General features: G+C 33.1%; 1 protein-coding gene and 1 long non-coding RNA gene across 25 annotated transcripts in view; one reads left to right on the plus strand and one right to left on the minus strand.

Annotated features, from left to right (window-relative positions):
• Nucleotides 1–13,112, plus strand: part of LOC147839397 (uncharacterized) — a 765,501-nt gene that overhangs the window by 501,129 nt on the left and 251,260 nt on the right. The gene's annotated exons all lie outside the window — the stretch shown is intronic.
• enah (ENAH actin regulator) overlaps nucleotides 1–13,112 on the minus strand; it is a 200,018-nt gene that overhangs the window by 125,268 nt on the left and 61,638 nt on the right. For 5 of the 24 annotated variants that reach the window (XM_087296724.2, XM_087296720.2, XM_087296716.2 and 2 more), the window contains exon 1: nucleotides 5,084–5,437. In XM_087296724.2, the coding sequence (XP_087152850.1) occupies nucleotides 5,084–5,172 (89 nt within the window). In that variant the 5' untranslated portion in view covers nucleotides 5,173–5,437. 24 annotated transcript variants of the gene reach the window in all.

Below are 13,112 nucleotides of genomic sequence, written 5' to 3' on the forward strand. Positions count from 1 at the left end.
ATACTTCCCTCCATTTAATCATGAGGAACTCTAAATGGCTTTAAAATTCGAACTTAAGCTGACAATGGTTACATCTTTGACAGAATTACACCACATTCACACACACAAACATTGTACAACTATATGTAATGGGACTTCCCATATACATTATGTTTTTTTATACTGTACAGCCTGCATATTCTATCCCTCTAACCCAAAACAAAACAACATTTTGCACTTTCATATTTTTTTAATTTTTTATTTCATTCTGACTTAACTCAATTATAAATCATGTAGAGTGAAGAGAGGTCCCCACAAGGTCATAAGTTACTGGTATTCAAGCTATATACACGCTATACAGTACTTGTGGGCAATTGCCATTTTGAATGCAAGTTGGAATACAAGGTCACTTTCTCACACTCGCACACTGAAGCACACTCACATGCATGCATATACACACGCAAGTACGCATGCACAAACTCTTAATTATAGGGCAACAACAATAACATATCATTTTTTTCTTTTTCTTTTGACAATTTAAAAATAAACAAGAGAGAGAGAGAGAGAGAAACTGAGCTAAATTAGTAATTGTTCAATTTGCTTTCCATCGTCAACTTGGAGCTCATAGGACTTGTATTTAATTTTGAGTATCTACCAATACCGAAACCTGATCCGATATTTCTTGAATACCTAAAATAATAAAGAATAAACAGATCCAGGATGTTCTTTATTTTTCATTTTATTCACCTTATTTTAACATTCAACAACTCTGTTAACAAACAAAGCACTTTTGTGAGGTAGCTTGAACAATCAAGTAATAAATAACAACAATTCTACACCTTTGGACTTTTGTGCAGCATTAAAAAAAATAATAAATAAAAAATAAAAAAAAATAATATATATATATATATATATATATATATATATATATATATATATATATATATATATATATACATATACATATAAAAATAACACCAAACATATAATATAGCACCTCAACTTTGAATACCCTGCAGGAAATTCCAAGATTCCATATCTCACAGTCAACTTTATAAAATCTCCAGACCACAGACATACTCGCACTTTTCTGCTTCAAGCTGCTTCCGTTGTTCTACTTTGCCGGCATTTAACCGAGTCCTGATCGGGAGGTAACATCTGATTCTGATTCGAAACAGCATGATCAGGCCCGATTTCCGATCACATGATTAGATCTGGACATCCCAACTTGTAATGTTTACTCTCATCAATTAAATAATGGATTGAACTGGTAAAAAGCAGCTAAGTTTTGATTGTGCCTTGAAGTGGAGATCGCAGAGCATGCAGACAGTGCATCATCATCTCTGCCGATTTTTTACAAGCGAGTTAAATCGGATTTAATCAATGACAGTAAACTAAGAACATGAAGTTGCTGTACTGCCTGTGTGAGGAAAATCGCAAGCGCGCAGGGCAAACTTCAGCAACTCTGAGCACAGGATTCAGGCCAGACATTTTTCTCCCACGTGCTGGCACTCTAGTTTGAATGAGAATAGAGCTTTCTTGATGTCAACGTCCACATTCAGCATCACTTCAATCAACTGCTGCAACTTGTTTGTCACTATTCCACGTCAAGTAAGTTTTAAATAAACACATGTTCAAAACATGTACCATAATTCGTTTATCATCCCAACTGATCTGAATCGTCACATATTTTAGTCGATTTTTAACCAGCTCAAAGTAAATTGTTACTAAATATCCAAAATAAATCCATATTGTTTTTGCTTATTTCTTTGTCTTTTACATTTAAAGTATAGCAATTTTTATTTTCCACAGCAAAACTGCTAAAGCCCTTAAAGGGATAGTTCACTCCAAAATATTTCATTCTGTCATTATTTACTTACCCTTTACTTGTTCAAAATCTATTTGAGTTTCTTCTGCTGAAGACAAAAGAAGATACTTTGTATTGTTTTCCTACTATGGAAATCATTGGGTCCCAGCAATCAACATTCTTCAAAATATCTTCTTTCATGTTCGAAAGAATAATAAAACTCATAAAGGTTCAAAAGCACATAAGGAGAGTAAATGATTTTTTTTAATGAACTAACCCTTTAAGAAGTCACAGTACTGGTTTTCCTCAGCACAGTAGGTTTTGCAGGGTTTACCGGTACTATGGTAGTGTATCGAGATACTATTGGCCTGTTTCCACTGGGTGGTACGGTACGGTTCGATTCGATACGCTTTTATGGCTGTTTCCACTGTCAAAGGGTACCTAAAGTGAACCGTACCATACCACTTTTTGGTCACTCTTTGCAAAGGATATCAACTGGCCTAAAGGGTACCATAAGGCAGAGCTAGACACGCAGCAGAACGCTTTTGGTTTACAGAGATACGTCAATCGCAAAAGCAGGAGAATGAAAACAAAGGAAGCTCCATTCTTTAAAATACAGCCGAGACATTACACTGTAATAATATATTCATATAATAACAAGCCATGATAGACCCGAGCTCAAACAAACCTATTAGCATCAACTTTTAGACTATTATGAACTCGGAATGACGGAATTACTCTCTATCAAGAGGCTACAGCTGCTTAAGATAAAACACACATGAGAGGTTTGCACTGACTGGGCTATATTTCGTGTTATTTTTTAACACAAATATACACTAAATGTATGCTGTGTGTAGTTTTTCTGTAATTGGTAACATATCGGAGACTGGAAGAGTCTGTATGTGTTCATATATGTTGCATTAATGTATTTATTTATTTCATATAATTGCAGACGTTACAGTAAGCTATTTCGCTATTCATTGATTTCAGCTATCATTGATCTGCAGTTAGAATCAAATCACGTTCATCGAAAGGTTAGTAATGAACATTTATACACATGTAAACAACCCGTATGGCTTTACTTTGACATTTACTCAAGTAAAAATGACGTCGTCTGAAACTTTGTCATTCACCACGCCAACCAAAAGGGTACCCTCTCAGTGGAAATGCAGGCTTGAGAAAGGTGACCCTTACATAATCCGACCGTACAGTACCATTCAGTGGAAATGAGCCATAAGGCTCCAAAATACTGGCGGTGCCACTGTAGTTTGTATACGGTAGTATCGTCATTAATGGTATATCTACAATACATAATGTTGCATGTGGAAAAGTCACTAAAATGCTCACGTTTGTTCAACAATAGACCCTGTTTTTGATAGTTCGTGGAGTCCTTTAAGCCTGAATCAGTTCATTTCTGCTTCTGTCAATATGATGTACTACAGGGGTCCTCTACTGGTTTGGCCATAGGACCCACATTTTTGCATGGTCATCAGGGCGCGACCCAAATTCTTAGGAACTAAAATACAATTTTAGGAATTTTAATTAATTTGTATTTATTTGTTATCATACACAAGTAGTGACAGATAAATCATGAGAAAATAATCAGGACTTACAAATAAACAATATTTTATTGCTGTCATTTAACAAAATGTATTAAATTATAGAAATATTAGAGTAAAAACGACAAATACTGTTAACAGTGGTTAGCATAAGGAAACGTTCAGTTAACATGAACTAAACAGAACTGTTAACATGTTGTCTGGTTTCTTAATGTCGTTTTAATTTACAAGGTTACATGCTCTCTTGTGAGAGCACCTCACTACATAAGACACACTGGGGTTTTAAGTCTTTTTTTTGTCTTCAAGATATGTAAACCCATACTTTACATATTCGGGGTCGCACTAGCGCTTCGACATATTTGTTGCTATAATTAAATGAAATTTCACATGTCAAACGGTAAGGTTGTTGCGCATGGATTTCAAAATAAAAGTCCAGTATAAACAAAATAAGTTAAATTAAAACTTTGTTGTTTTTTGACCACACACTCCGCGACTTATTGAAAATGTTCCCACGACCCACTTTTGGGTCGCGACCCACCAGTTGAGAAACACTGATGTAGTAGCTACAACAATCGCAACAATCTCTTGAAAAGAATGACTTTGAAATTTTGAATTTCTTTGGATTTTTACAAACATTGAAACAATTTTGACCACTTCATTTAGTATATTTTATTGTAAAAATACTCTTTTTGTATAATTTGTATATTTATTTTAATATATTTTTGTTGGTAAGTTATCTACAAAATAGTTTAGGTGAAGTGATGTGCAAATACTTTTTTCAATAACGGAATTATGAATTCAGTTCAAGTAAGCCTATTATAACATATAAAAATGTAGTATTTCTAACTATTTTCTTTATTTCATAGATTTGAGTTATGAATTACAGTATCACAATACTACTAGATATCACGAATATTCAGCTGGTATAGTATCAGAACGTGAATTAATGCTATTGTAACAACCCTACAGCACAGGATTACAAAACACAAATTTCAAACAATCCTCTCATTCCAGAAGGTTCCAGCAACCACCAACACCTTTCCTCCAGAATGACCTGGGCATTCTCAGAAAAGCAGGTTGTGTTTACATAAAGCAAGGCTATTTACTTTTTAACAAAGTAGCATGTAAGTGTCGACAGCGACCTGTTTTGCCTCCACTGTGCTGCCATTCACACCCAAAGAAAGCTCAGCGACTCCTCACACCGAAGCTTTTGCATGCATGGAGGTTCCCTTTAAGAGCGTCATAAGTGATACTTGTTAGTCATGGCAGCATGGTTCACAAAAACACCCCATTCATTGAGGCTACATGGGGAAACACCTTTCCTCCCATGAGGTTTAAGCTCTCATTAGCAGTATCACACAAAAAAAGAAAGAACTTTGATTAGGTCTGCATGGCAATATTCGTGCAATGGGATAAGCCAGCCATCAATGTTTGATGAGTGAATAAGTGTTGGTAGCCTGCCATTGGTTTTACAGGCCAATTTGTGCATCTACCATCCATTCCGCGGGGAGCTATTAGAGCAAATGAAACCTTAATCTTACTGGAAACATTTTCCTAAAGCAACTCGCATCCTCCATAATTACAACAGAGCACTGCTTTATTAAAGCCATAATCCCAGACAGCCAACAACCAAGCAGACCTGAACCTAAACAAAGCGTTGTCATCTATGAGCTACATCAAGGACGCAACAGTTGCTGGTATCAGAAAACCAACCCGTAAAGCCTGTGTGCGTACGTACCGGTGGACTTCCATTTTTGAAGACAGGGCGCATCTTTCATTCAGTATGAAGCCGGACACCTTGCATTGTGCTGCAGACTGAAGCTGCATGGCTTCCCCCCCCGGCTCCGACGCTGCGGACTCGATCCCGATCACACTCGCCTATTCATCGCATTCCCCCTGTTCTGAATGCATCGGTGATTCATTATTTAGAGATGGGTGCAAGTCAGCAGCGCTCCTCCATGCCGCTCGCGTACACAATCCCGCTTTTCACAGTGCTGGACGGTAACCTGGCAACAGGCATTTGAGCGCTCACAGTTGTTAAAGGAGATCACGTTTGGGAAGATGAAATTGCTACGCTGTGTTAATACTGCTCAACTGAGCAGGCTTTTTCCCGCCCTGCCTCTCTCTCTCTCTCTCTCTCTCTCTCTCTCCCACTCTCTCTCTCTTTGGTCTTTCCTACCCCCCACCCTCCACTCTCAATTCTGTGCTGCTCGCTTTCAATAGTGATTTATCTTCACTGGCTAAGCTTTGTTTTGAAGTAGCATGTGCATGCAGTCATCAGAGCAGGATGAGGTAAACATTATTTCGAAAGCATGTTACGCAGAACGGCAAACACTTGATGACTGACTTGTGGCCTAATATGACCTTTAAGGTCACAAACTTTCTTTATCTGCAAAGCAGTGGTGGAAAGAGTACTGAAAAATCATATTAAAGTAAACGTACTATTACTTGACTAAAAATGTAGTGCAAGTAGAGGAAAAAGTATCAGTAGCCCTTTTAAAAGTACTCAATTGTAGTGAGTAGTGAGTATTATGCAGCGAAAAGTTTACATGTAATACGATGTAATGTGAGTTTACATGCAATGCGGTGCATTTACATGTAATTTATGGATGTGTGTAAACGTAACATTCTGTAGTGCATTTAATTATTGCCCAGAAGGCACACAACGCCATAAGACGGTAATATTAGGTTAGATTAAGGTTGTGATGTCAGGTGAACAAAATTCAATGTCTAACCAACATCTAAGGACAACATTATTGTAATATCCAATATCGAAGTCAAATGACGTTTTTTTGGTCGACTTTAGCTTGTGTTAAAAAGTGATTAAAATTCAATGTTAAATCAACATCTCAAACCAACATCATATTGACATCAAATACTGACATTTATTGGTCAGGTATGGAAACCAAAATCCAACGTCAGATAGACGTCATATTGGGAACGCAACGTCAAGCTATAACATCAGGTGTTGATATTTGGTTGTTTTTAGGTTGGACACTGATGTCAACCTGACGTTGGGTTCTGATTTCAACTCGATTTTCATTACCAAACAAATTGCAACATCCCGACAACGTTGGGGTTCAATCTGGTGTCATGTTGAGGTCTTGTGTTTAAGGCCATTTTGTCATCATATGGTAAACATCCATCATCTTCTCATTGGTGACATGCATACAAACAGTGTCTGGGTCAATGCGTGTAAAGATTTTAAACATCTTGGTCATTTGTTATGTTTACAAAGTTTGCTGCAATTATAAATCGCCTATGTGGTCATTATGAGGCGATTAACCTCTTCTGTGTGTGATTTGACAGGAATCACATGACTGATCAGATTTTAGCCTAAGATTTCTGGAATTTTTAGGATTTTATATATATATATATATATATATATATATATATATATATATATATATATATATTCGCAATTCTCATTTTGGCCAGAATCGTGCATATTGGAAAAATCTCTTTTTCTGTGATTAAATTTTGCCATATGAATAGTTTCACAAGATGTCTTGAATAACTCAATTCAGAATGAATGTAATAGGAGACTGAATCGTGCATAAAAATAATGAACAAATAACAAGAAATATTGCTTTATTGTTTTGTCAAGCAGTATTCAGCTACAGAAATTGACTAATCAAATGTAAAATAACACCACATTGTCTTCATTGTATAAATAATAAAATAAAATAATAATTTAAGTTACAAATACTACAATTTCTTGTCTCTGAATGCCATTAACCCTCTTGAAATGTTTGCACAGTCTCAGGCCTTAAAAACATATTATGTTATATTGTGCAGTCCTAGTACTATAGTTCCATCAATTTTAAGTTAAACCACAAGAAAGACACTAAAACTCTACCTATGATACTGAGATATCAAAAATACATTATGATAAATCGATCTCTTCGAAATGAAACCTCGTTTGTTAAGCTAGTGGACCTTCAAAAAGCAGTTAAAGATCTGACCAGCACACTGCAGAGTTCAGCTTTATTCCAACTGCTAGAGGCCATAAAAGGTGCAATCAATCCACACAAGATTGCTTTGCTCTACCCTGTTCTAAAACCCCACTAGCTCAACATGAGACTTAAGAGTGCCAATGAGCTAAAGACAGCAATAGAGCCAAATCAATTAAACAGATTACGCATTTTAAAAAACGATCCCTGAACTGAAAAAAACAAAATGGGTGAAATGAGTGACAGATGCACTGTGGGATCATGCGGTTTAGCGATTGGCTGTTTGCCTTCACAGGAACAGATGGGTGTGAGTGACGGGTCAGGTGCAGTGTAAGGGTCTTATCATTTTTAAGAGTGGTGTTCACTGCGCAGGAGCCCCATTATAATGCACGGTCACGCTCCAAGCATCCAGTCTGTAAACGCGGCAATTCATCACTCAGGCGCTGACGAGGGCATCACCGGTCAAGGACCCACCCAAATCAACAATCACTGACAGGGATGAGCTGACAGCGAGAGCAATCCATATGGCTTGATCAATAGGGCTGTCAAAACACCAGACCTTCTGGAAGTGGATACCAATCATTTTATAATATATTACTAATACTTATTTTTATTCATATGTATAATAATAATAATAATAATAATAATAATAATAATAATAATAATAATAATAATAATAACAGTAATAATAATATTAAAATAGTTATTATTTATAAGCAATGAATTATTGTAATTTTTATTATTTCATTATTATTATTATAAACTAATAAAAGTACTTGATAAACTACTAATTAAAATTTATTAAAATAATCAAATAAAGTTAATCAATAAAAACGTATAACAATAATAAAAACAATTCTGTTTATTAAATTATTTTCTTTTATTTTATACAAAACTAAATTTAGTTATTTTGAAATGCATTAATTAATTATATATTTTATTCTAAAAATCTATGTACTATTTATTATTAACATGTTGATTGTGGTGTTTAATTAAAAAATAAAATAAGCAACAATATTTAACTTAATAAAAGTATTTATTAAACTACTAAATAAAATGATTAAAACGATCAAATAAACTTAATTAATAGAAGAAGTAGAAGACTTGTTCATAAAATAATTTTTTTAATTATTACAGAAAAATATGTAAATATTTTGCTTAATATTATTATTATCATGATTACTACCATAGCTTTTATTATTTAAGCAAATCAGGTTATTTTGAAATGCATTATTAATGTAGTTTAATTATAGAAATCTATGCACTATTTATTATTAGCATATTGATTGTGGTGTGTAATTTAAGCAACAATATTTAACCTAATAAAATTATTTAATAAACTACTAAATAGAATTTGATAAAATAATCAAATAAAATTAAAAGAAAACAACAAACAATAATAATAATAATAATAATTAAAATGATGTTTATCAAATTTCTAATAATTTTGCTTATTATTATTATTATTATTATTATTATTATTATTATGGAAATTGATGAGAATATATAATAGCAGATTTTGGTTAACTCAAGTTCAGCTTGAAAATGTGAGTCAACTCAACAAGCGATTGTTTTAACCTAAAATTATGAGTTTTAGTTAAATATGTTGTGAAACATTTTAAGTTGAAACAAAGAATCTAAGTTCTAAGCTCACATTTTCAAGGTAGCTGGGGAAATTAAGTTTAACCAAGTGAAACAGTTTACAGTATACTGTATGTTTCATTTAATGCACATTAATGTACATTTCCTACACTTAAGGCATCTGAATATACAGTAAACACTCTTGAAAGCATCCAGAAATCTACAGTACGCAAACGGACCAAAAACATGGCAAAAAAAAACTAAAAACTAAAAACTGCTGGGTTGGTTTTAACATTTAGAAAGCAGAAAATATTTCGCTTTCATTTACCATTTCACTGATGTGAAACGCACCACCATTTTCAGACCATCGAGTGTTGTTGCACTCCAACAAATGAACACAAAAGCACAGTCGCAACAGATTTTTACATTTAGAGAGCAAGGCAATTACACAGGAATGAATTAGCTCCTCTGGATCAGAGAGCATTAACACGCTTTGAACCACTTCAACAGCAAATATTCAGCACTCCAGTTTCTCGAAGACACACTGTTGGCACAAAACATCCCAGACTAGTCAGGAGCCACCTGGAAGCGGCAGGTTCCTACAAGTGGGAGGCGCAGTCAGGTCAGGCCGAGAGTGTGAAACCTTGAGCCCGGCAGCAGAGGAACACATGGTGCATGGGTGGATGCATGCAACACCTCTGCTTATAAACCACATGTTCACGGGAGGCCTGGCACCTCCATTTCAGGATTCATGCCTCTGCAGGAGGTGGCAAAAAAAGCCATTGAACCAGTCTGGGCTTGTCCCCTTTTGTTCGGATTTTTTTATTATTTGTGTGGTTTTATTTAATGCAAAAAGTCCACACATACAGCAGTCATAACAAATTATTTATTTTTGCATAACAAAATCACATTTGGCAATAGGCTTGTAAGATATATGGAAATACACCAGCAATGTGTTTTTTTGGCAACCACTATAATATAAGCTTGATTTGTTACTGTATGGAAGTGAAATTAAGTGTATTATTGTATTATTTTATTTTAAATACAATATTGTTTACATAACATACAGTGCAATACATTTATTTTTAACAATAACCACATTATAATGTACTCATGGTATAATATGTTTTAAGTTGGTGTTATGGTTAACTTAGAAACCATTCACATGGAAATTGCTTGTAAACCTTATAGATCAGGGGTGGCCAACCCTGTTCCTGGAGAGCCACCTTCCTGCAGATTTCAGTTGCTACCCATATCAAACACACCTGCCTGTAATTATCACGTGGTGTTCAGGTCCTAATTTGTCGGTTCAGGTGTGTTTGATATGGGTTGCAACTGAAATCTGCAGGAAGGTGGCTCTCCAGGAACAGGGTTGGCCACCCCTGTTATAGATAATCACAAACAAAAACAAAATTCTGCATAAATCTATTAAATCCATTAAAGGACTAAAATAGTATTTTCTCCAACATCATACTCTAATACATTTTATTTCAATTGGTTTCCTGAATATATTGCCATTAAATATTTTAAAGCAAAGATTGACATTTTTAGCTTTAATTAATTTTATTTTCTATACAGAACTAACCCTAAAGAAATAATTTCATTTGGCCTAAATAATTCCTTCAAAATACTTTAAAACAATTTAAGTCATCTGATGAAATTTGTTGTATTGTTGTTAATGTTATAATAAATATCACAACGCTAGTTTGTCTAAACATCATTAAATTGTTACATTTTTCACTGAAAAAAACTATTTGTTTTCCAAAGCTTGCTTATGCTTGTTTTGATCCAAAACAATAATTTCAGTAAAAAAAAATGCTAAATATTGTGTGATGTGATTAAAATTACACTGAAAAATGTGCACAAAGCAAGGTTTTATAATCAATAAATGAATCAATAATAAAAATCTAAAAAATAAATACTAAATAAATAAAATAACAAACAAATCAACAAAAAACAACAAACAAATGAATAAATAAAACAAGCCCAACCTAACAAATAAACACAGATAATAAATAAATAAACAGATACAAACAAATATATGAAAAAAGAAATACAAACTAACAAATATATAAATACACATACTAAAATAAAACAAGACAATAAATAAATAATAAATAAATAAAAACAACAAACAAAAAGGAACTTACACAAACTAACAAATAAATACAAATAATAATATGAAAACAAATATAAACAAATAAATAAATACAAACAAACAAAAACAAAAAACAAATAAATAAGCAAACAAATGAATAGAAAAAAACAAGTACAAACAAATAAATAAAACAACAAACAAATAAATAAATTAAAAAAAAACAAATTAATAATTAAAATAAATACAAACAAATAAATAAAACAACAAACAAATAAATAAATTAAAAAAAACAAATTAATAATTAAAATAAATACAAACAAATAAATAAAACAATAAACAAACAAATAAAAAGACTACAAACAAATTAATAAATAAAACAAATAAAAACAAACACAAATACAAGTACTAAAAAACAAATACAAACAAACTAATAAAAATAAATAATAAATAAAAACAACAAACAAATGAATAAATAAACAGCAAGCAAACTAATGAATAAAACAAATTTAAACAAATGAATAAATAACACATACAAACTAACAAATAAATAAGATACAAATAATAAATAAATAAAACAAAAACAAAAGAATAAATAAAACAAATACAAACTAATGAGTAAATAAATACAAATACTAAATTAAATTAAATAAATAGATAAATAAATAAATAAAAACACTAGGGATTAATGCAGAAAATATTTAAATATTATTTAGACTATTAAGACTATTAAAATAGTCTTTACCAGATACATTGATGTACTGATTGTGATTCCGAACTTGCTCTTTATGCCCAAAGCTGAAATTAAATACTAGGACTTACTGTACACTAAGTGCCCTATCCTGCCCCTAGCAACAACCTCCCAGCAGGCTGCTATATTCTACATGTGCCTGACTGACAGACAGACAGACTGACTGCTAGGATCTGGCTCCAAGCAAGATATCAAAAAACATTCAAACCATCTCAATGTCACATGAAAGACATTTTAAGTCCATGCTACAATACCCAAGAAGGATTAATTCAACAACAAAAAAAGCAAGCATCACTATACTGCTTTGCACAAGACTGGACTCGAGTTATAACTTCAGATTCTAATGAACTCTATAAAGTACATAAAGCAACTGAAAGACCATGAATCATCTTAAGTGGTGAGGATACGACTCAGACTAAACAGACCTCAGAACAGTGCTGACAGCAGAATTTCTTCATCCCAACACTTAGGGCTCTGACACACACCAAACAAATGATAAAACACGGCTGTGGTGTCATCATATGTGTAGTGAAGCTGAGTTATGAATAGCATATAAGAATGTGATGATTAATCATTTTTGTTGTACAACTGATATTATTGTAAATTCAGACTATTTACTTTTATTGTGATTATACAACAGCATAGTATTGCAAACAGGCATTAACACTAAGAGACAAAACAGTTAAATATTAAAATTATAAAAGTTAAAAGTTACATTTATAAGGTTATTTGGATTTTTTAATATGTTAAAAAAGTCAATTTCCTAATATAAACTTTAGCAGTTGAGATGTAGAAATGTAAATGTTCTTGTAAAATGGCTTTAACATTACATCATATGTAAAATTATTGTATATTTGAATATTTTTGTCACAGTGGTAATATTATTATTACACAACACCATATGCAAAGAAGCATAAATAAAGGACCAAAAGGTCATTGACAATACTTGAATTTCGTAATATGACGTTAAAGTAAATTTCATAATATAAACTTTGACAGCAGTGATGTAGAAAACGAAAACGCTCTAAAATGGCTTGTTGTGAATGCGTGCCATTTAGCCACTAATGGAAGTGGACCTAAGCTTTGAAAAAAGCTCATTTAAACAAATTCTACCAATTTATCAGTAGCTTTTAGGAAAAAAGGAGGGGAAAATAATAATAATAATAATAGTTGTAATAATAAGATCCCATTTTCTCTAACTGTAAGCAAGCATCGCTACTAAAGGAATTTCTGAGCTTCTCCTTCAGAACAAAGTAGATGAGATGCCAGAGGTTGTATATGTCACACACAATCGAACTAAACAATCACAACTGACCAGAACATTAGACCAGTGGTTGTCAAAGTGGGGGTCGGGACCCCCCGAGGGGTCGCGGGACAATGAAGGGGG

This window comes from Danio rerio, chromosome 20 (genome assembly GCF_052040795.2).
Source record: "Danio rerio strain M-AB ecotype USA chromosome 20, GRCz13ab, whole genome shotgun sequence".
Taxonomy (NCBI): domain Eukaryota; kingdom Metazoa; phylum Chordata; class Actinopteri; order Cypriniformes; family Danionidae; genus Danio; species Danio rerio.